Raw genomic sequence first — 26,008 nt, forward strand, 5'->3', positions numbered from 1 at the left:
GAAAAAAATGTACAATTACTTTACCTTGAAAATTGTCCCTTGGCCTGATCCTCAAAGGTCCGGTTAAAACACTCCCGACTTAAATAAATAAATAAATATATAAAAAAAAACTTCTGCCAGCTGATTGAATCAAAGCACCAGCTTTCCCTACAAGATTCAAATCCTGAAAACACAATTATGCAGGTTTAAACTGCCCGAACTGTGGCAGCCTGTAATTGAATTTTCAAGACAGAATCCTTCAGGTAAGCAACGCCTTAACTCAACAATTATACTTCACAAACGGTTTAAAGAATACGGACCAGAAGAAAGGACATAAAGAATATGTAAATGACATAAAGAATATGTCCCATATGACCAGGTGACACTTCCTATTTAAAAAAATGAAGTTGCATTCAAGATGGCGGATCCAAGATGGCGGACCAGATTTTTAAAATCATAGTAAAGTAGTTTTTTCAATTCGAGTAGGATCCCCAATCACACCCACCGTCAAGTTACCTTTGTGTATGAGATATTAAGCTGTTCTCGGACTTTTCACCCACTCTGTATACTATACTAAATAACGCTGTAGTTTTTTTATATAGTTCTATCGAACTCACTGCCAGTTGACATCAATTGCAATTTTAATTATAATATGTAGGTTTATAGTTTTAGTTGGTTTGTAAACTCAAAGTTAGCCACCTGCTAACTGCTCTTTGAATAGTTTCTTTCCAACAGCTGACAATGAAACATTCAAAGATTTTATTGTTTCTTAACACTTCGAGTAGACTGTAAAACAGTTTTTGTTTAATGATAAGTCTTCTTTTTCTATAAAATATATCATGGCCGTATACTTACTTACACACTCCTCTGTATCATAATTAATGTATTGTTTTAATTTGGTTGTTTTCTGTTATCAGATAAAATCGAAGTGTGGAGCGGGGTCGTGTCCTTTCCAGTTGGTGGCTTACTGGAAGTGTGAGACTAATCAAACCGATTTAAAAATAGATTATAAATACAATAGTCATGCCATGGCATCCCCGTCGCCACTCCTAAATCTTACAGTAACTGTTCCTGTCAATGGTAATGTCAAGAGTGTGCAGTCGAAACCTACTGCTCATTGGTAATTATTATTATTATTATTATTATTACCAGGTGGCACTGGATGCGTTTCAATCAAAACTTGCAATAGTCTGTTAAAAAAGTTTCGAAATAAGTTCAATAATCAACTAAAGTACGTGAAAAGTGTTTTGATAGAAATATAATGGAATGGAAAAAGTGCAAAATAGTTAGAAATTAACCAGTTGTGGATATATTACGAAATTCTACCTGAAGTGTAAAGTTCTACAATTATAACCTCAAAGTTAGTTAACTGGCACTGACGGTAAGAAAATAAGGTAGGAGTATAAATATAATATTGAAAATCTGAACTTTACGAACAATTATAACTATTTATCAAATACAAATAGAGAAGGATTACCGCATTATATACATAGATCATGAACATGAACATGAACAATTAAACTATCACGTGGGCTAGTGTGTGCTGTTGATGGGATAGGTAAGCTAATATCAAATATTAAATTCAAAGACGGTATCACACCTTTATTTTTCACTTGTTAGTCTATTGAAATCAAAAATTGGAAAAATAAATAGAATGACATACTTCATAACCTGAAATTCACGAATAATTTGATTATAAATTTAAAAATATTAGATTGAAAATATTTTATTCACATCGGCACACACAAAAGCCCATAATCAAAACTAATTTCTTCAAACCAAAATTCAGATTAGATTATAACATAAACCTGCATACATCATACATCCTCTTACAACCCACATTGACTAGAATATTCAAAGCTTGTTCAGCTCATCAATAAAGATGGAACAGTTTGATATCGAACAAATACACACAAAAACCTACAATTCTATTCAAGACTTCAAAAACTCAATACCCGATACAAAATCATTTGAATGTATTATGCTGAATATTAGAAGTATTAAGAAGCACTGGAATACTCTAATGGCAACCTTGAGCGGAGTATTGGATAGAATAAAAATACTTGTCCTAATTGAAACAAACAAAAAAGAAGATGATATAGAGTCCTTTAATATCCCAGATTTTGACTATCTCAATTATAGTAGAGAAACGAGAGCGGGTGGTGGTATATTAGTCTATTACAGAAAAGAGTTGAGCATCAATTCCATACCTCATAGCTTTACAGTTAGTGAGTCCATATTATTTGAAATGACAATGAATGAAAAACAATATTTGATTGCCGTATTCTATAGACCACCATCTAATAGTGTATCCCAATTTAACACAGAACTAGAAGAATGGCTAAACAATCAACATATTAAAGATAAAAAAAATCTTGTTATCCTAGGAGATATGAATATTGATATACAGGAGCAAAATATCACTGTACAAGCACAAAACTATCTAAGCATACTGTATACAGCAGGAATACAAACTGGAATAAACGATCCAACCAGAGAAGAACTATATGGTGATCACATAACATCAACATGCATAGATCATATCAATACAAGAATGAGCCCAACTGAAATAGAAACTATAGTCATTAAATCAAAGATAGCAGATCACTACATGGTGGGATTTAACATTCAAAATAATAAAGAAGAGGCAAGAATAGATGAGAAAAAAATAATTTCTGACCGAATAGTAGGAAGTATGATACATAATACAAACTGGAACGACCACTTAACATCAAACAACCCAACAAAAATATATGAGTCTATAGTCAACAAATTCAATAATATTTATGAAAAAGCAACAATAACAGTCAACAGAAAAAGTAATAAACACAAACAACCATGGATTACAGAGATAATAAAAAACCATATCAACTTGAAAGACAAATTATGGAGCAGATTGAAAAGACAACCTAATAATAATAATCTGAAAGACGAATACAGAAGACATAGAAATAAGCTAACCGATATGATAAGGAAAGAGAAAAGAAAATATTATTACAATAAAATAAACAACTACATAGGAGATGCTAAAAAGACATGGAATACTGTTAATGAAATTCTAAATGTAAAGCAAAAATCAATACAGTCAACAATAGTCGGGAACTTTAAAGTCAGAGAAGGAGAAGAACTTGAAAAATTATGTGAAGACTTTAATGAACACTTCAAAAATAAAATAGAAGAAATGAATAAAAACATATCAACAGATATCCTTGATGTATCAATTTCAGAAACTGATGAAAACCATACAACTGAACCATACACAGCAATAGTCAAAACAATAAACATGGATAAATTACAAAGAATAGTAAAAAAACTGAATACAACAGCATCACCCGGCATAGACAATATTAAACCAAAACATATAAAAGATCACTTTGAAAACTTGAAAGAAATCCTATTACACTTATACAACACCATAATAAAAACAGGAGAAATTCCATCAAAAATGAAGACAACGATCCTCAAACCTATCTATAAAAATGGACAGAAAAAAGATATACAAAACTATAGACCCATAGGTGCAATCTCCATTATAATGAAAATACTGGAGTTTATTATGCAAGAAGACCTACTCAACTATTCAACACAAAACAATCTGCTGAATGAAAACCAATATGGCTTTGTACCCGGCAAATCTACAACACAACTGCTAGAAAAAGTATCATACAAAATAAATAAGAATATAGATAAAAGAGTAACAACCCTTGCAGTACTACTGGATCTGAGCAAGGCATTTGATACTATCCAGCATGAAATACTGATAGAGAAGTTGAGCAAGATGGGAGTATTGGGAATGGATCTAGAGTTATTGAAGAATTATTTCAGTGACAGAGAAACAATGGTGAAAATTGGAAACAATATTAGTAAACCAAAATCTCAAACATTTGGAGTCATTCAGGGTTCCCCTCTATCACCACTACTCTTCAACTTATATATAAGTGATCTTAAAAACTGCAACTTCAAGGGAGAAGTATACAACTATGCGGATGATACCATTATGCTATTTGCAAGTAAAAGTTTAACAACTGCAGCTGAAAATTTACAAAAAGATTTGAACACAATAACAAAATACTTCCACAACAACTATATACATATAAACAGTACAAAGACAAAAACAATAGTATTCAAAAACCCAAAAATGAGTATAAACATCCTTGACCCAAACAATAGAGTTAAAAGTCATAGCTATAAATGCTTCACCACTTTCAATCCATGCAACTGTAAGAAAATTAAACACTCAGATACAGTAAAATATCTTGGACTGAATTTTGACTCAAACATGAAGTGGCACACCCATTCCCAGATACTAGCAAAAAAACTGAGGTACATAGCACATAGGTGTTACCAAATGAGAGAATTACTGCCTCTGAAAGCAAAACGAACAGTCTACTTCAGCTTGGTTGAATCTCAAATACGATATGGTATAACTGTCTTTGGACATGCACCCAATTATATATTGAACCCAGTAAGTCAGCTAATCAACAGAATCAAAAGAATATTTTTCCAAGGAGTGGATACAAACACTTTAAAACTGCTCTCATTCAAAAACCTGTACAATTATATAATACTGCTGAAATACTATTTTGAAAATGCTTATCGACGTACCAATGAAAACAAATACAACACCAGACACACACAATATAGAATACCAGAATACTTCACTGAAATAGGAAAAGCTGTACCAGAATATTTTGTACCATCCATTCTCAATAGTCTACCGAATCATCTACAACATCTAGACACTTACAGACAAGTGAAAATAGAAATTAAAAATTACTACTCCACAATTCAATAGATAAAAATATCACTCTTACATTATTACCACGAAATAAACACATCTACAAATTTGTATTTCCTAAAACATTTCCATCCATAAATTCAAATCTTTGAAAAATATCTCTGAGTATGTACAATGCATCAATATAAGCTAAAATTAGCTTCATGGGGCAGCCACAAAAATATAATAAGAAAATTTTAATAGATTCTCACTTCATGTATGATAGATATAAGATGATACATATATAATGATTAATTCAATTTGTGAAACTTATCATTCATGTAATGTGAGAGAAATCTGAATAAAAAAAAAAAAAAAAAATTATCAATTGTTCATATTATTTACTTTTTCATGAATCAAAAATAGGTAACGATAAAGGCAACAGAGAGCATGCATTATCTCCAAACAAATTCATTCCCTAAATTAAATTTGATAAATTGCCCAATGTAATGCTTGCGTTAGTCCTATCTCCATTTCCTGATAATAATTAGTAATACTAATTATTAATTAGTTAATTAGTACTTAATAATTAAAACATAATGTTATGTTTAGGTAAAACAATTACACTGAAGATTTCGATTTGCTAGATGATGGATATCATTTATAATTCTAAATTCAAAAAACAGAAAAACAACAATAATTCAATTTTGAATCAATTTTCATAAAATGAACAATATTTAAGTGGACATTTTCTACCCAATTTTCCCATCATTCGGCTGTCAATAGTTTTGCGAAAGTATTCTAAAACTATAGTAGTTTTCAAATATATAATATAATTGTTTGATTTGCAGGATTAATGATAGTCAAAGAGCTGTTTGGAAACTGACAGAGTTATCACAGCATTCAGAGAACCACGGAGTGGGCTCACTACGCGCGCGCTGTGAGGTGAGCGATGGGCCCAGTTCGCAGAACACAATATCGGCGCAGTTTAACTGTGAGGGGACCACCCTTTCAGGGGCCGAATTCGAGCTCATTGGTGCCGGGTATAGACTGTCTCTTGTCAAGCGGCGATTTGTCTCAGGTCAGGCAAACCCTTCACCTCTAATATTATATATTTTTATTCATTCAACACAATACAGCCAGAAACCATATAGTTGAAAACCATCAGTACAAGAATCATTCAATATAAGGGCTCAACTATACGAGCGTCATAGACGTGCTGAATTTATTTGGCGCGTCTTCAGAATGCATGACCTCTTATGGGGTGCGTCTATTACGCTCAAATAATTCTCCCTCATAAGATCCTGTAAACGAGTCTATCTATTAGAAGTTGAAATTATGATATTCGCGGTCATAATCGTGATTTAAGGTTATCTTTGGATTGCTATTTATATTTGATTTGAAGTTGATTAGTCCAAATAGTTGAAGTCATTGCTGCGAAATAAAATTCAATACATATATAAATTAGGATTATTTTAAAGAATCTTCAAGTTGTTTTTACAAGGTTTTTTATTCGACATATCAAATATGACGGTTTAAAACCAGTCCAAATATTTAGTCGCTATCAATTAGTGTCAGACGTTCATATCTCAATCAAAGAGATACAAATTAGTATACTATGTGCGACTTTGTAATGGAGCCTTAATTATATTATTACATACGTACGCAGCCGGTATTTTTCACTGATTTTTCCAATACACCCAAAACGTTTTCTCAAACAACATTGAGCTCACTGTTTAACTCTTAAACCTCCAATACAAAAGAAAAAGCTAATCTCACCAAACTCATCCTTCATGCGTGCACAACCCTTACCATACCAACCTTTCTAATGTGTGGGGACAAACAATTCCGCTGCCCCCTTGAACAATAGTTATGACGCTCTTCACAGTTGTTGAATTGTCTCTTAAATTGGAACTCAGCCAGGTAGCCAGGGAAGTGGGCCTGTTTTACTCCGAATCTAGGTATTGTCACTCGCACTTCTTGCCTTATTAAAAGTTGCACAATTCCCACACCTTTTATAATTAGTAAAACTCTTGAAAATCATATGTTTTATTATAACCCCCACAATTTGTTCCTCACTCATCCTTGCATTTTCCATATATTTTAAACGACATCCCTTACCATTTTAGTCCAGTCAAGGAAATGTTATAGAGGCGAAAGTTTGGAAGGCAATTTTTGACCCCGCAGTTCTGTTTAGGGTAGTAAGGAGGTAAACATATCAAAAGTCACCACCCTAACCCCTGTTCTAATTGAGTGAGGGTGATTAACATTTTGTGGTTTCTCGCATATAACTCGAAAACTATGATTATGAGCTTATAGAGCATCAGACTCTCTTCAGTTTTATGTATAATTTCACACTTTTAGGCATTTCCCTACGACTGTTGCAGTAGCTTTAGGGCCGGATTCCGAGCTCAGGATTAGGCTAAGCTCTAGACTTTAAATAGCTGGAGTAAGAAAATTGGCTTTCCAAAACGGACGTAGTCGTAGTCATTGTCAAAGTCACATTTGAATTGAATGTCAAAAAACTAGAAAATTAAACCCAAAATACAATAAAGAGAAAATAGTGTAAAGCTTCAGCAATTTTTGAATTATTTAGAAATGTTTAATTTCGTCAAGGAAAAACGTTTCCAATTATAGAAATGAGAAAATAAAAACTGCGACTACTGTTATAAAAACTGCGATAAGTAACCACTACGAGCGCTGCCTCTAGATCCTACAGAGCTATTTGAACTGTCGTTCACCAAGGAACCGTTCTTTGAAGGAGTCGTTCTCGAGTCATCGTTCATTCTGTTCACAGTACAAAGAGTCGATTCCGCTTCCCTGCATCGTATCGTGTCGTTTCCCGCTCCAAGTTACATGTATGTTGATTTTCTACAAGATTAATCCGATCCAAGTGTTTTAGTCCTGTGATACCGCATCTATATGAACCTGAGACTTATTATTGTTATGTATAATTCATAAAGACAGTATAAGAACTAAGCAAGTTGTGCTCCCGCCAAGTAGTGAGATTCCCACCTTTGTATGAAAGACTTTGTTTTACACCGCCTTGTTGTATTGAACTTGATTCATGTGTTTGAATACTTAATTTGATCAACTTATTGTTGGTCTGGTCCTCCGATTATTGATAAAATTGTATTCGTTTCAACTTGTGTTCACTCAGTCTAGCCTGGCTTTACCATTTAGAAGCTACTAAGTAATTTGTTATTGCGCCCACCTCGGTGGCCGTAACACTAATTTTCTGACTCCAGCTGTTTAAAGTCTAGAACTTGGCTAAATCCCGAGCTCAGAAACCAGCCGGCCCTTAGTGTTGAGTGTGAAATCTCCAGTCTTGCAACAATAGAGAGAATGGTTGTTATCATCCCAAGGATTAATGATTTTATTTATCAAATCTGAAGAAGTGTCCGCTATTTTGTCATTGGTGTGTTCCTTTTTTGTATTGTTCTTAATTATTTTCTTTCTTTATTGTTGTTATATATGTATGGGGCCTATATTATGCATAAGTGCTCGACCGGCTTGATGCTGGAAGGTTGTGTTTTTAACTGTAATTTTTCTCTTCTTCTTTTCATCATTTTTCTTTCGTTTATTGGGTTATAATTTTGAGTTTTGAATGGAAATCAATAATGATTGTGTATGGTACCAGTATTTATATCTTCAATTTCACAATATAATAATGTTTTTGACACATTTGTGTCAAATTCTGATGATCATAATGTTGATAAATACTTTGAGATATTGGCACTGAATGACTTGGATTCCTTAATTAATCTGGATACTAGAGTAACAAATACCAGTTCATCATGTATCGACCACATATTATTTAGAGGTAGACACTTGTCTAATGTGTTAGCAGCTGTGGTTGATGCAGGATTGACTGACCACAGAGCGGTTTGTGCTGCAATTCCTTGTTAAAAGATCAATCATAATAACAGAATCACCTATACCTCTAAGATAGATTATGTTATGCTGAATAGGTTACTTGAGATGGAAAATTGGAATTCGGTAATCAGTTGTGTAGATGTGGATGCTGCTATGGCTGCATACTCAACCTTTGAAAATATTTTGCTATCTCATATACAATCTTCAAGTACAATTAATGAAGCAGTTAGGAGGTCGGTGAACCATCGTTCCAGGGCGTTGAAACCATGGATAACAGGTGGCCTAGTTCAAGCTATTGAAACAAGAAACAAACTTTTCAAAATAATGAAGAGGGGCCAAACTAATGTTCGAACTGAACAAAATTTTAAAAGGTTTAGGGATAAGGTGCAAATTTGGATTAGGGAAGCAAAAGAGAGGTACTACTCAACACTTTTCCACAATGCAAGGGGCAATAGTAGAAAACAATGGGTAATTATCAATGAATTAGTAGGTAAGCAAAAAAATAAGAAATCGTGTATTAGCTTCTTAAGAAATGGTGACCTTGTGACGGATGAAATGTAGGTAGCATAGGAGTTGAACAATTATTTTGTAAATGTTGGAAAAACTGATACATCCATTCCTCCACCTTCCACAGAAGTTGAGAATGCCTTCTATAGGGCTTTTAAAATCAATCCTAGTCTAAGATCACTCTTCTGGAAGCCTATAAACCCAGACGAAGTGTTAACGGTTATCCTTAGTTCATGTAGTAATAAATCTCCTGGAGCAGATAAATTCTCACCATTCCTAATAAAGAAAATAGCATAAAAATTTGTGAAATATTGTTATACTTGTTCGATAGAAGTCTTCATGAGGGCATATTTCCATCCAAACTCAAGTTAGCAAAGGTGTTACCCATTCCAAAGAAGGGCAACACAATTTACTGTAATCGTCCCATTTCTTTGTTGTCAATGTTTTCTAAAATTTTCGAAAAACTTGTAAAGGTCCGACTGATATCTTTTCTAAACTCATTAATTTGTTTTGTTCCCAATCAATATGTGCTTCAGGGAGGGGCTAAGCACTGAATTGCCTTTGCATAAGTTTCTTTCTGAGATTCACTCAAATATAAATAATAAACAGATTTCAAAGGTCTCAGCACTGTTCCTTGATATTCGCAAGGCTTTTGATACTATTGATCACAGTATTTTACTGAAAAAAATTGGAATTGGCAGGTATAAGGGGTATTGCCTTGAATTGGTTTCAGTCTTATCTCTCAGGGCGGAGTCAGTTTGTATGAGTCAATGATACCTCAAGCTCAGTAAGATCTATTTGTACTGGTGTCCCTCAGGGCTCTGTTTTGGGGCCCATTCTATTCTTAATATTTATAAATGATTTGTATCATGGACCCTGCAATGGAGCCATAACGACTTTTGCAGATGACACCGCTCTCAATTATGGTGCAGACGATGTGAGAAATCTGCATGCCAGTATGCAATCAGACCTCAACTTATTATCTCTTTGGTTTTCTTTTAATAAATTGAAACTCAATTCAGATAAAACAACCTACATTAACTTTTTGCTCTCTGTTCCATTTTCCTTTGAAATCCCGCCAAAATACCACAATATTAACTGTATAAATCAAGCTAATTGTTTTTGCTGTGAAATATTACATTCCAGCAAAGTAAAATATTTGGGTGTGTTGATGGAGTATGACCCTCTGTGGAAGGAGCATATTCGAACATGGAAAAATAGTCTAAGATTGCTTCTCCACCGATTTTATCATATAAAAAATTATGTCCTAATTCTGTACTGAAAAACATATATTTCTCCTTAGCTCACTCCGGAATTTCATATGGCATTTCATGTTGGGGATGTACCTAAAATCACTCTACAGCGATCCTTGCTCAGATTCATCCAAGAACCTCATGCTATGCGTGCTGACCTTTTCAGCGGTCTAAACATCTTGAATCTCCAATCTTTATTCATTTACAAAGTTCTGTTCCAATTTTATTGGGCCAGTGGCAATCAAGGCAATACAGTAGATTTTGCTGGGCAGGGGCCGTTGACTCGTGCAGCTGGACAGATAAGGGTTTCAAGGCCTAACTCAACTTTTTTCGCAAATCGTTTCTTTTTTGCAAGGTAAATAAAACAGGTTGTCAGGGGAAATTTCACTTGTAGTATCACCACATCTGTTTAAACGTAGATTAATTTTTTTTCTAATTGCTATGCCCGAACAAGATGTAGAGAGCATGAGTACAACATTATTGTCTAGTATCTTTTTTGTTTTTTTTCATTGTTTTAAGTTTCTCATGGAGTGATAGACTTCACTTTTATGGCTATTGTATCGTCGCTGTAACTTGAGACAATTTTTCAAGTACTTCCTTCATATGTTCTTAATGCTTAACTAATATCATTGTCAGTTAGAATTTAAGAGAAGAAAAATTTCTGATGTTCAAACCTTCAAAGTTTATTCTTGTTGAATTCTGTATATATATATATATATATATATATATATATATATATATATATATATATATATATATATATATTCTTTTTTAATCGGTATCATGTGAAATATATTCATAATTTATATGTATGTATTCGATACTCCCATATGCGGTCATGCTCGAAAGAGCTTGCATTTATGTATATGTTACTTACTTTATGTATTTAATATTGTAATAAATAAATAAATAAAATAGACCAATTAGCAAAGGAATCGGTGGGAATGTTTTGAACACAATTTTTGACTTTGCTGCTTTTTTGGTACTAGTTAGAGGAATAGCATATCAAAAGTCCCCAACCCTACCCCATGTGCTAAAGGGATGAGGATGGTTTAAAAGTTGATTTTTTTAGCTGTTTGCTTTCACGCTTATATCTTGGGAAGAATGCGTTTAACCGAGATGAATAACTTTTCAAAAGAGATGCTTGATAAATTTTCTACAATTTTTGTCAAGTAGAGCTTTGTGATACTTCCAACATTTTTCAAGATATTCGCTCTGGAAAGTGTAAAATTGTTGAATAAGAGATTTTTATCAAATGTTTTGCTCTTTCAGGGCTTAAAACTCTCCAAAAATGCATTGTATAGATTAATACTTAACGTAGGTTTGTAGAGCATTGAATTCTCTTTAATTTGATGTTTCATTTTATTATTTCATGTTTTCCTCTTATTATAGCAACATCAATGAAGGATATGAAATTTTTAATGTTTCAACAATTGATCATGTGACAATCGAATTTGAAGGGGGTGTCTGAAACACAATTTTTGGATTTTTAGATCAATTAAGACTAGCCAGGAGGTGGACATTTCAAAAAAGCGTATCTCTATCCCCTCTGTTGCAAAATTGAAAATTTCACAGCCCACATTAAAGCTAGTATAACAATTATAGGAAAAATTGAAATTATAAAATAATACATCAAATTAAAGAGGATTCAATGCTCTACAAACCTACGTTAAGTATTAATCTATACAATGCATTTTTGGAGAGTTATAAGCCCTGAAAGAGCAAAACATTTGATAAAAATCTCTTATTCAACAATTTTACACTTTCCAGATCGAATATCTCGAAAAATTTTGAAAGTATCACAAAGCTCTACTTGACAAAAATTGTAGAAAATTTATCAAGCATCTCTTTTGAAAAGTTATTCATCTCGGTTAAACGCATTCTTCCCAAGATATAAGCGTGAAAACAAAAAGCTAAAAAAATTCAACTTTTAAACCATCCTCATCCCTTTAGCACATGGGGTAGGGTTGGGGACTTTTGATATGCTATTCCTCTAACTAGACCAACAAAGCTGCAGTCATAAATTGTGTTCAAAACATTCCCACCAAATTCCTTTGTCAATTGGTCTATTGTTACAACACTGGAGACTGGAGTTTTTGGACTCAGGGAACCTTCGAACATATAGAAAACTTGAAATTGGGGTACCTTGATTTTTGTTGAAATGAAATACTTTCTTTACCTATTGTAGTAGTTGGGCAAGGAAAGTAAAAAGGGTACTAGTAATTTTACATATTAATTGTATTTCGAATATTAACAACTTTATTTGATGTTCTTTTCAGGAAAGTACATTTGTGATGGCGACTTGTTGCGCTATACTCCAAAGAGAGCAAGCTCCCCTTCATCTTAGTAAGTAGGATTTCTTTTTATTCCCCTTTTCGCATTTATTTTTCACAATTAAGAAATATTTTCCAAGATCTAATATGATTTTCTCATGTGCCATCTGTATCACTCATATTGGACTTATAGCAACTACTTCACAGTGCAAGAGAAATTTATCAAAGTGGAATTTCCATTGGGCATTATTCTCTTTCCACCATTTTGTTTTAATTTACTTATTCATACATTGGATATTAAACAAATCTTATGAATGATTGGGAAATGAATTAATGAAATCTCTTTAGTGAATAACCCTTATGAAAACTTTGTCTCCCACTAATGTGAATTATATTTTCACTTTAAACATTGCTGAAATTCATTTTTAATTATAATTGAGAATATAATGGACTTTCAACTACTCAAAAAGATTTTTTTGCTATGGAAGGCACTCCCATTGGATGTCAACCATTGAATTACACTAATATAAAGTTAATGTTTAAGTGATTTCAGTTATGTTTGTTAGAGTTAATGTTTCAGTATTAAGTTAATGTTTTTGTTACATCGTGTAATATCGTGTAATAATCGTACATGTTTGATTTATTCGTTAAAATAATGTGTTGCTATTCGAAACACATTACTGTAGTTATAAATGGATTGTATTTCTTATAACTCCACCTCTTCCAACAATTATTTTTATTTATAAAATGTGACTTGCAGCTTTAATATAATATAGATTTTGGATTTATAGCTATCTTGAGCAGAGAAGTCAATATGTTATGGACAATGGCTTCCAGTCTAGATCTTTCTGCGGTTTTTCTGGGGTTCCCCAAGTGTCAAATTTGGGACCCTTGCTTTTTCTCCTATATGTCAATGAGCTGCCTGATCTACTTGGCAATTCTGAGTGTCTCATGTTTGCAGATGACACGAAGATTTTCAAGGTGATCAATTCTGTTGAGGACTGTATTTAACTGCAGCAGGATATCCATAAAGCATATTGACTGGTTGGGATTCAGGGCTGGCACTGAACGTTAGAAAGTGTAGATCAATGACATTCACTCGTCAGAGATCTCCTTTTCAGTATGATTATGTGATTGGTGAGACTAAGTTGGACAATATACACATGTATAACCAGGATCTTAGGGTGGTCATGGACACACATCTTGGACACACAAATCATATAGATTATCTTATTAATAAGAGCAATAAGATCCTGGCTTTATATGCAGGACGTGCTCATGTTTTGATAATTGGAGGTCAATTCTCTACCTATATAAAACTCTGGTCAGGAGTGTGTTGGAGTATGCAGCACCATTTTGGAATCCGCACAATATAGTATCCACCTCGCGATTGGATAGAGATAAAAATAAATTCCTTAGATATAAATTTTTTCATGAGATTTGGACAGACTTGTGCTATTGATTTCCCATCAGATGAATTGCGTGTTCAAAACAACGAATTCAAAACAACATGTTTGAAAAAAAAAACTGGAAGAACTTCAAATCAAGCTGTGTCAGTTAGAGAGCTAATTTCAACTCGGCCCCTGCAGCTTCCAACAATTTGAAAGTTGTAGAGAGTAGTAAGTCGGATCAACACCAATCAACAACAATTAGGAAAAATCAACCAAAAGGTGGAAAATCTGATAATGTTAAAAATGCATCACGTAGTACTGGTTACTGTACAGATGAGGAGGAACTTGCCAAGGAGACGGAGTGGGTGTGAGTGAAAAATGGGAGATCTAAGAAGAGGAAGCTGAATACTTCACTTTCGCCTCTATCACAAGAAAAATCACCACTCTATTCAAGAAATAAGCGAAATGCTTCTTCCAATAAAGAGAATAAATCGAAAGATGACACTGGACATGAACAGTTTTCCACCAACAATCAACAGTCAATAAAAATTTCGAAACCACCACCCATCATATTATACAATATTCAAAATTACCAAGTTATTTATAAGATTCTAAATAAAAAAATGGAGAAAAATTCTTACAAGGTGTCTTTACTGAATAATGATAGTCTAAAACTCAATGTTAACACAGAGGAGAATTACAGATTAGCTACGGCAGTGCTGAACGAAGAAAATATGAATTGGTCTTCGTTTGAAAACAAACAAACTAGACCTATTAGAGTGATTGTTAAGAAATTGCATAGCACTTGCGATCCAGGTGATATAAAGGAAGAACTTCAAGAGAAAGGATTTAAAATTCTGGATGTTGTAAACATACTGCAGTGGAAGACTAAAGAACCACTTCCAATTTTTATGCTCACTTTTGATAATTCAGAGAATATAAATAAAATTTATGAAATCCATGCAATCATGGGCATGAAAATTGAGGTTGAGCCAATTAAGAAGCCGAAATTCCTACCCCAATGCAAAAATTGCCAAGCCTGGGGGCATACTAAAAAATATTGTAGGAAAGATCCCAGGTGTGTGAAATGTGCCGGTCCCCACCTTACCACCAGCTGTACAAAGCCAAAAGAATAAAAAGCAAAGTGCTACAATTGTGGAATGGAACATCCAGCTAATTATAGAGGGTGTCTAGTGGCACAAGAACTGCAAGCACTTCGGAATAAGAAGAAACAACCAAAAACCAACGAGGGAAATAAAACTACTGTGCCTCAAAGGGTATTAAAAGATGCTCGAGTTATTGAGAATCAGTCTTATTCGGATAGAGTAAAACAAGTCCCAGTTAACAAAATGAATGAGAAAACCCAACTTATTTCCCAGAGCTTAGGTGAAGATTTAGGATTGATTATAGCCTCTCAACTCCAATTAGTTCTTGAAAAGCTAGTTAGGCAGGAGCAATTCAATAAAACAATTCTTTCTAGACTAGAAAAACTAGAAAATACTACAGTGAAAGAAAGCACTTACAAGAAATATGGAAGGTAGATTTAGAATAATGACATGGAACGCCAACGGTCTATTAAAGCATAAAGATGATCTATTGGCAATTCTAATTGAACAAAAAATTGATGTTTGCCTAATTTCAGAAACACATTTCACAAAGCAATCATATTTAAAAATGAGAGGTTACAAAATATATCATGCAGTACATCCCCAGAACAGTGCTCGTGGAGGAAGTGCGGTGATGGTTAAAGAAGAATTAATTCATCATGAGTATAAGAAAATAGAATTGCAAGAGTTCCAGTCGATTTCTGTAAAAGTGGAACTTACATGCCATTCGAGTGGAATGATAACGATCGCAGCTGTCTTCTGCCCTCCTCGATTCAGCTTAAAGAAACCAGATTACAGTGATTTTTTAAGAAATTTCACGGGAAAATTCATCATCGGTGGAGACTTCAACCGATGGGGCTCACTTCCCCAACTGTACTTCCCCAACTTTGTACAACCAAAGGGAAGGAGTTACAACTGGCCGTTGATGAATACAACTGCGAAGTACATTCGACAAGGAAGCCAACTTACTGGCCAACAGATAGAGCTAAGATCCCAGACCTGTTAGACTTCTTCATCACAAAGTACATATCACCCAACACTATAGAGGTTGAGGAAGAATTTGATCTTAACTCCGATCATTCACCAATTGTCCTTACAATCCATTGCTCTGCTGTGAAAAAACCCGGAGCACCACAACTAATAAATAAATATACAGACATAGAATCATTAAAGCACATGATAGAAAATAAAATTGATTTAGACACATCTCTGCAAACGACTGAAGAGCTGGAAAATGAAGTACAAGAGTTTGTAACGATCATTCAACAATCTGCATGGGAAAACACTCCCCCACTTCAGAGTAAAATTAAAGGTAATTGCTACCCCCAAGTAGTAAAAGAGCTGATAGCAGAAAGAAGAAGAACTAGAAGAATCTGGCAAACGACAAGAGATCCAAGAAGTAAAATAGAACTGAATAGAATTCCACAGAACTTGAGAGGAGCAATACATGAAATAAAACAGCAAGAGATTAACACTTACATGGAGGAACTAAGTAATGAGGCCAGTACCAACTACTCACTAGGGAGAGCGACAAATAAAATAAAGAGACCAGTGGAACAAGTGGCACCAATAAGAAAAGAAGATGGAACATGGGCTCACAGCAGTAAGGAAAAAGTGGTTTTGTTTGCAAACCATCTTGAGAAAACATTTACTCCTCATGATGATAGAGTGCTCAGTGATGGAATAAATGTAATCATACAGCCAAGACTTTTGGATAATATCACTCCAACATCGCCAAGAGAAGTTAAAAAAGAAATAAATAATATGGCAAAGAAGAAATCACCCGGATATGACCTCATAACAGGAGAAATACTTCAACATCTTCCTAGAAAAGCAATTGTGAAATTGAGTCATATTTTCAATGCAGCTTTCCGTTTAAAGTACGTGCCAAGTTTATGGAAAGTAGCCGAAGTTATAATGCTACCTAAGCCCGGAAAGTCACTAAATGAAGTAACCTCTTATAGACCAATATCACTCTTACCGGTACTATCAAAACTTTTTGAAAGATTACTGTTGGCAAGATTAAAACCAATTCTACAGGATAAACAACTTATACCTTCTCACCAGTTTGGATTCCGTAGTAAACATTCAACAATTGATCAAGTACACAGACTAACAGATGTAATAGAAAGATGCCTTGAGGAGAAAAAAAAGTATGTTCTACTGTCTTCTTAGATATTGCCCAAGCTTTCGACAAGGTTTGGCATGAAGGCTTGTGCCATAAATTAGAACAAGTCCTACCCGCAGCATATAGCCAATTATTGAAGTCTTACCTGGACGAGAGATATTTCAGAGTGAAGCTGGATGATGAATATTCTACACTAAGACAAATTAAAGCTGGTGTACCCCAAGGAAGTGTACTAGGACCAGTTTTGTATACACTGTACACTAGTGACATTCCAAAGCCAGCAGGAGTTAATATAGCTACATTTGCAGATGATACTGCTATTCTCTCAGTCGCAGAAGATATTGAGAAATCTAGAGAAAAGCTACAAAGAGCAGTTAAAGAAGTAAACACATGGACAAATCATTGGCTAATTAAACTAAATGATACCAAGTCTGTACATGTGAATTTTACTAATAAAAGAATTCAATATATTCCAGTATATATAAATGAGGAAGTCATTCCACATGCTAATACTGCCAAATATTTGGGTATGACGCTGGATGTCAAGCTCAAATGGAAAGCACACGTCAAGAAGAAAAGGGAAGAACTAGGAATTAAATTCAAAAAGATGTATTGGTTGCTGGGAAGAGGATCCAGGCTGTCCATATACAACAAGATTCTACTATATAAACATCTACTGAAACCAGTATGGACTTATGGCATTCAACTTTGGGGCTGTACTAAACCAACCAATGTACAAATTATCCAACGATTTCAAAATAAGGTACTAAGAAATATTGTTGACGCTCCTTGGTACATCAGAAATGCTGATCTTCATCGCGACCTTCAATTGGAGACAGTCACGAAAGTTATTGAGCACTTTGCGGCCAGGCATGAAGAGAGACTCCACCAGCACGACAATATAGAGGCAATCCAGCTGCTTGATGTTGATAATCTGGTCAGGAGGCTCAAAAGAACAAAACCGCATGAGTTAGTGAAATGAAATTTGTGTTGTGAATTGATGGCTTGAAGCTGGTGTTAGTGATAGTGAAATGTTCATCCCTTCAAACCAAACAAATTATTATTGGCCTACTAACTTGATTGTATGAAACTATTTTATAGGATACAAACTAGACTAATTAATTGTAGTCAAAAACTAGACAAACTGAATCATAGGATGAGGTTTGAAAAAGTCCATTTAGTAAAATTAGGATAAAATAAATAGCTTATTAGTCTCTGACCAGGTGCTAATTTTTAAATAATAAAAAAAAAGATGAATTGCGAAGGACCTTCTTGACGCCTTCCTTGAAAAGCAGGAGAGATTTATTTTTTATTCTTGTCTTTTACAACATCCTTCCCAACAGAATAGATTCACAGTATCTCCCTTCTAAAGTATTTTTTGCTGTTCCAGTCTTAAGCCGTAGATGTGACTCTTTGTTCTTCATCCCCAGGTCAAAAACAGTTCATAGGTATTTCTCCCTTCTAAATAGAATCCCTAGATTAATTAATGGTCTCGGATATGAAAAAGATGTTTTTGCGGATGGTCTGAACATCTTTAAGAGGAAAGCACTCAGTGTAATCCAAATGAGTGCTCGAAATTAATCAGTTCATCTTGAAAACTGCCTCCATGTTTCCTACTTTATAATAATTAATACATCATCTTATTTTATTTCTAAGTTTATATATCTTTATAACATTTGTATTGTGTAACTTGTGTTGAGGAGGCAAGTTTTGGGTTTTTATCTGTTTGCCTTCACTTATTTTTTTTGTATGAAAATAAATAAATAGGCAATAAATTTTGTACAATTTTGTTTGTCTGTTATAGAAGGGGTCGCTCAAGGAGTCTGAAGACAGCTGGCATTAAGATAAAAACGTTTGACAGCATAGTCCTAGTATGCAATACAATTAAAAATCAATCATATAAGCTTAGTCAATCGAAATCTATTGATTATTATTCGGTTATAATGACGATTATTTTCCCAAGACATCTGCACTGATACATAATTGTAATCCGTAGGCGACAACATAAATAGAATAAGTTGAATATACTAAGCGAACTGATTCTAAATGAGTGGACAAGTTGCGATAGAAACTAAGAAATACTGTCTACTTCATGTAGCTCTGATGCAAAACAAAAATACTATTTACTGTATGTAGATCTGAAAACCAAAAGGCTTCATCTTGGTTTCCATTGTTAACTGTTTCGCTAAATATATTATATAATAAATTATATTATTGTTTATATATATATATATATATATATATATATATATATATTATATATATATATATATATATATTATATCGTGTTACTCGATTGCCAGTTATGAAACTGATAAGCAGTTTTATATTAAGTGTATTAATGTGATATGAAATATGGATTTCATAGAAGTGAAGTGGTTAATTTTTATTGTTGTAAATAGTCTGATGTTAAATATTAATTATCCACCGTGAAGCTTTGCAATTTTAAAGTGAATTTTAATTACAATAGAGTCTCGGCTATCCGACCTGAACTAGAAAGGTTTGTTAACATTGTAAATCATACAAACAACGTTGAAATTATAAAATGTTATTTCACTTGAATCATTTTTTATCACTTACGTAATAAATTATGTAAGAAATCAATTACATTCAACTATAAAAAAAATTTGGAATATAGTTTTTAAATGATTGTATATTATTTTGAATCAGTAAGCACACACATTTATTTCGAAACTTGGTTAAAATGTGGTTGATTGATAAAAGAGTTGAATCTGGTTGGATAATCCAGACTATTGTACTTTATTCCATTGGAATAATAATGATGTCCATTTTCTATTGCTTCCAATTCGTACTTCAATGATGACAATGAAGTTCAACTATAATTTACATTGTAATATATTTTCGAATGAATTGTTTATCCTAGGGTATACATTTTTGCACAGGACTACTATTATAGGTTTAAGAAGTTCCACAAAAGACTTTGTTTCCTGCTATAACCTAGTTCACATAAATAATGTTTCCTACTGCGTACTTGAGCAATAATGTCAAATAATAAGCATTAACGTGTTTATGAATTGAATAACTTGCTGTAAGACACTTCAATTTATGGGAATTTGTTTTGGAATCTCCAATTCCATTACTTATTTACTTACTGTATTTCAATAGAGAACTCTCAACTTCCGTTGATTTAGGATTGGTGCTACATACAGTATAACAATATATTTTTCCTACAGTTACCTTGAAAAGTGGCCATTCCTGCACTGATTACAGAACGCAAAGAATCAATTTTCCCCTCTAGTGCGGGAAAAAATTTTTCTGCACTCCAGATTTGCAACATGGCAACACAAAATAGTTGGTGGGTTATATGGAGGATTAGTGCAGGAAAACAAAAATTAAGTTGGTAACAATGACTGTGGTTAGATTTAGATAAAGAATCATTTCAATGGCTACCCTACATTCATGATAAAATCCCAATCTAGAAATCCAAAACAAGAATAATGTTTATCTAAATCATAATTAAATAATAACTTCTCATCATTTAATAATAAATAATGTTTATTTTCTATTGACAGTAATAATTATTTCAACTCCAAGCAATGAGAAATGTAGCAAACACACATTTTGAAATTCAAATTTTCAGGTTAAATAATTACCGTTCGAAATCCATGTCAATAAAATTAATAAAATAACATTAGAATATACTACAATCAAATATTTTCTATTGTCTATGTTATTTTATAAATATTTTTTAGTTTACTTATAGTATTTTTCGGTAATTCTAGTTAATCATAATTCTAAATATCTAAATACTGTTTTTAGCTGGATGAAACGAAGTTAGGTACGATTCTTCCCGCTAGGTCGCGCACTTGTCGGTTCAGCCATTTTGCAGCCATCCGAACAAGCTGTTGGCGTGTATTTTGAATGCAATTTTTTTGTTTTATCTGTATTTTTTCTGATTCTTGAATGAATAAAAATGAGAACTTTGGCTGAGAATTTTCAACTTCAATTGGATTATTAATTTTTAAATGAATAAAGGTTGTTATTAATAACAGCATCACACACACAAACATTTGATGGATTTCAGCCATCATTTTATCCATAATTACCCACTTTTCATATTCAATGGTAACTGTAGGAAAAATTTAATGTGAAATACGTGCGCAAAGTTCCTCTGCTGCACTCAAGAAGCCATTCCGCCCTCGCCTACGGCTCGGGCGTAAACGTTTCTTTTGGTGCAGCAAACTATCACTTTGTGCACTAGTTGCACAAATAACTGATTAATGCAGTGAATTTGCATTTTTTCACTAAATCACCCCTTAGTATTTTATGTGTTGTAAACGTGGAATATAATTTGAGTTTATTGTTTCTTAGTCTAATGTTTTTTACGAGTATGAAAGAAACTTTTTAGCAACTCACAAGAAAATATACATTTACAATTATCGCTTCTCAGTATTCACAATTTGTTATCTTGGTCAAGGTCAATCGATGTAATTATAAAAACATAAAAGTAAATTTTCGGGTTGAAATATTATTAGGTATTCAATAAATCTCGTAGTAAATATTCGAATTATATAAAATGTCCGAACCTGGAGATTTCTCAAACTAAATTTTAATCAATTGATTGATACATGAAAGAGACTGTGAACAAAGTAGGCTTCACTATGCAAACTTTGAATAATATCTAAAATAGTTTGATATAAAAAGATCAATAGACAAATAGACAGTTTTTCAGTTGATTAATATATTTTTATTCTTAGTTTATACAGTTTTTCATTATGTAAGCAAAATATAGTCTGAAAACTTCATTGGAATTCTTCTGAATTGCCGTTTTATTCATTTTCACCTTTTCCATGCTCATAGTATCTTCAAACTGGTTTACATGAAATCTAACTAACATTCTGGCATATTCAATATTTGTAACACATTCATTGATAATGAGCAGCCTACTGCTATTTTAAGTGTAGGATGCACACTGACATAGTATCTTGAAAACCTTAACAATTCTAGATAAACTATTCTTAGCACTTTTTCAAAGTTAGAAAATCAAAATTTCATTCGTGTTTTTGAAGTAAAATAATAATGTTTTATTATACCTCCCCTATGCCCAGCTAAAATAATGATTAATTATTCCTGTTATATGCTTTATCGCTCTCTTTCTGTAGTGTTGTATCCTTAAACTTCCTTGTAGTAGTTCTTATATACTGTAATACTCAAGTTCATTTTTTATTTTTAATTGATACAATTATTGCTTTTGTTAGGTAATCTGTCTTTGGATTAGCTAACTAGTTTGTTTTTATATAAACAGGTTTAAAGTTGATTCGAAATGAGAATACAAAACAAAAGGTACAGAAAAGGTTTACTTTCAATGCCACTAGCTTCTTCTACTAGCTAAAAATATTCTTGTACATGGTAGTATCCCTAAACATTTTATTAAATATGAAGAGTTTAACATTTTTGAACAGTTATGGAGTAGAAATAGTTGTAAAAATATATATATTTTTCACAATTATACTTGATGAATATTGAGACTAGTATTTCATTTAATTGTTCCAAGTATCCCCCTCCCTCTGTTGGATATCTTATCAGTAATTATGTAGGGGAATACAAAATTGCATCCAAATATTTTTAATATTGTTACGGGTTTCTGCACTAATAAAACACTAGAGGCGATTCATACTGATTAGATTTATCACTTACAACACTATAACACACAGAGGTGAAGTAGAAACAACTAGAAACTGATAACTACCTGATAAATTACACAGAATTATTACAAGCTTACGTTAATTAATATAAATAACTGTTCAAGAATAACTATCACCAAGAATAATAAACTGTATAAGCAACTATAAAAGTATGTTATCACTTTAGTCTGTCACGATAAGAGAAGAAACGAGCAATACGACTATAGTCTGCCAACTGCCCTGCCGACTGAGATACGCCGTTAATATAAGGCGAGCAGAACAATCTAGAAAGATCTAGAGATATGGAAACGTCCGACCAATCGCAGTGCGTTTCCATGCACTAGATTCGAGAATGCGCTTGTCATTGTTTGATGGTTCCCCTCACCAAAACCACAGAGGAAAGAAACAGTACGTTATGCTTATTATGCTTATACTCATACTATTTATGCTTATTCCGTGCCAAAACCCAAATGCGCTGGAAGAGTCTGTAATCCCCCCTGCTTCCCCGCGTCAACGCTCTGACGTCCCTGCTTCCGCTGCATCCCCTCTGAAGGCCCATTCATAACAATATGATGATTAGCTGATGGAAAATCAAATCAAATTGGTTTTTATTATCATGATTTCAGGGTACAAATATTCATATTATACAACAACGTTACATCTTCTGCAACCAATCATAAATAAAACTTACAGTTGAACTAAAAAATTAATCATTATAACTAAATCTAGTTGCTATTATATTGTAGCTCCAGAAAATACAACATTTTATTTTAAATAACATCATGAAAACTCTCCACAAAGGCAAAGCCTGTGTGTAGAAGAGGGTCTTGGCGATGATTGGCTAACGTCGGACTGTCCCCATACTTGCATCTATCACATTCTTGGGTAAACCAGGTATTAATATCAGAGAAAATTTGAAGTTTAAAGGATTTTAAGTATAAAAGATGTAAACATTTAGAGTTAAATTTGGACTATCATTACACGACATTTGCTTTATTTATACAATGAATGAATTATCACTTCTATATTTGCCCTCCCAATCTCCTTTAACCAGTCAATAACATTTTTTTAATAAGTATATTTGGATTTACCTTCGGTATTACGTAGATTTCCAGGCAGATTTCTTTATAGAGTGTGTGCTATATAATAATATTAGTAGTGGAATGAGTTTTTACTAGCCTTGGAACTTGGATTCCTATTGCTTCTGACGAATGAGTTCGATAGCTGTGCTCAATTTTCTTAAACATATCTTTATGATTTTTGTACATGTATAATAATATATTTCTTACATAAATTTGCCTTATACTTAAAACATTGAATTCTTCAAAAATTTCATCAGTAGGAGTGCGTATACGTTTTCTTAATGCTGTTTTAATAATAGATTTCTGTGTAACTTCCAAGGTTTTTAGTAATGTTTTATAGGCACCCCCATAAGCTGAAATTCCCACTTCGATAAGTGACTGAACATAAGAAAAATATATATTTCGTAGCTCTTTTAGTGATAGAATTTTGTTTAATTGGTAAAAAATGTAAATAGCTTTGCGAATTTTACTTTTCAAGAATGCAATATGAGCCGACCAATTCAATTTCTCATCTATCATTACTCCTAAATATTTATAAGCTACTAAACTTTCAATCGGTTCACAGTTACATTGTATATTGGTAGGTTCAGTACAAGAATGTAGAGTGATGTTATTAATTCTGTCTTCTTGCCTTCTTCTGGAAAAAAATTCTATGAATTTAGATTTCTTAATATTTAAAGTCAATATGTTATTATCAAACCATTTCTTCAAGAGATGAAGATCTGATGTAGCGTTTTGGTACAGTTCTTGTTTATTTTTACCATTCACATGTATTGCTGTGTCGTCAGCAAATAAAAATAGATTTCCCTTTATTGGAACTTTTGACACATTATTAACATAGATTAAAAACAGTAAGGGACCCAAAGTACTTCCTTGGACCACACCATACTCTATTACATTTGGTTTACTATCTACTCCTGATATTTGAACAATTTGTTTTCTATCAGAAAGATAACTTTTGAACCATTGATATGAAATATCACGAATTCCAATAAAATCAAGTTTTTTCAGCAGTTTTTGTCGGTCAACGGTATCGAAGGCCTTTGCCAAATCGAGAAATATTACTAAACTTTCCAGATTAACACTTGAAGCCTGATCAATCTCTTGCGTCAGGCTGAAAAGAGCATCAGAAATATTTTTGTTTTTCCTGAAAACGAACTGTTTGTTAGTTAGAATGTTGTTGGTTTCAATGTAATCACTAATTGATGTTTAACTATTTTTTCCAAAACTTTAGAAAAAACACTTAATAAAGAAATCGGTCTATAGTTACTCTTTTCAGACTTATCTCCATTTTTGAACAGTGGAAAATTTTTGGCTATCTTGAAAGTATCTGGAAAGATGCCTTGTGAGATACTCAAGTTGTATATGTACTTTAGAGGCTTTACGAATAATGTTATATGTTGTTTAAAAATTTTAGTAGATATACCATCATGACCCGGTGCAGACATTCCTCTCAGTTCTAAAACAGTGCGCAAAATATCATTATCAGTAACCTCTTTGAAGTGGAATTCGGTATTCGAACAAGTCTTCATCATTAATAATATAATCACCTCTAATTTACCTTTTCTGTGAGGTTTTGCCCCACCTGCGAAAAATAGTCATTGAATTTATCAGCAATAGTTTTTGATTTAAGTGATGGTGATTGTATATTTTCGACCTCCTTAGAAAAATGTTCTAATGAAAAACTTGGTTTCTTGTTATCTCAACCTGATATCTCATTAATCACACGCCAAAACTTTTTTGGATCGTTTCCAGCTTCATTCATTTTATCTCTATAGTATTGATTCTTAGTGTTTTTTAACAAGCAACTTAATCTATTCCTATAGGCCTTAAAGTAATTCACAAGCTCAACATTAAATGGTTGTTTCTTAACTAATTTGTACAAATTATCTCTTTCTCTAACCGACCTGACCAGCCCTTCAGTTATCCACGGCTTGATTTTTTTGAATTTTGGATTAGTTTGCACAACACATTTCCTGGACTTATCGATAAACTTATTAACGGTTAGATAAAAAATGTTAGTTGCGCTATTCACATCATTTCCAATATGG

The 26,008-nt window shown here is 33.1% G+C and overlaps 1 protein-coding gene across 1 annotated transcript in view; it reads left to right on the forward strand.

Moving 5' to 3' along the window:
- The window catches only part of LOC111054523 (F-BAR domain only protein 2), a 148,638-nt gene extending 126,626 nt beyond the window's left edge, over positions 1–22,012 (forward strand). Inside the window, exons 19-22 of the mRNA XM_039442023.1 lie at positions 897–1,099; positions 5,548–5,777; positions 12,612–12,678; positions 19,035–22,012. Coding sequence (XP_039297957.1) covers positions 897–1,099; positions 5,548–5,777; positions 12,612–12,678; position 19,035 — 501 coding nt within the window. The 3' untranslated portion in view covers positions 19,036–22,012. The remainder of the gene's footprint in view (positions 1–896; positions 1,100–5,547; positions 5,778–12,611; positions 12,679–19,034) is intronic.
- Positions 22,013–26,008: the final 3,996 nt, after the last annotated feature.

The sequence above is a fragment of the Nilaparvata lugens genome, chromosome X (genome assembly GCF_014356525.2).
Source record: "Nilaparvata lugens isolate BPH chromosome X, ASM1435652v1, whole genome shotgun sequence".
NCBI classification, from domain to species: Eukaryota; Metazoa; Arthropoda; class Insecta; order Hemiptera; family Delphacidae; genus Nilaparvata; species Nilaparvata lugens.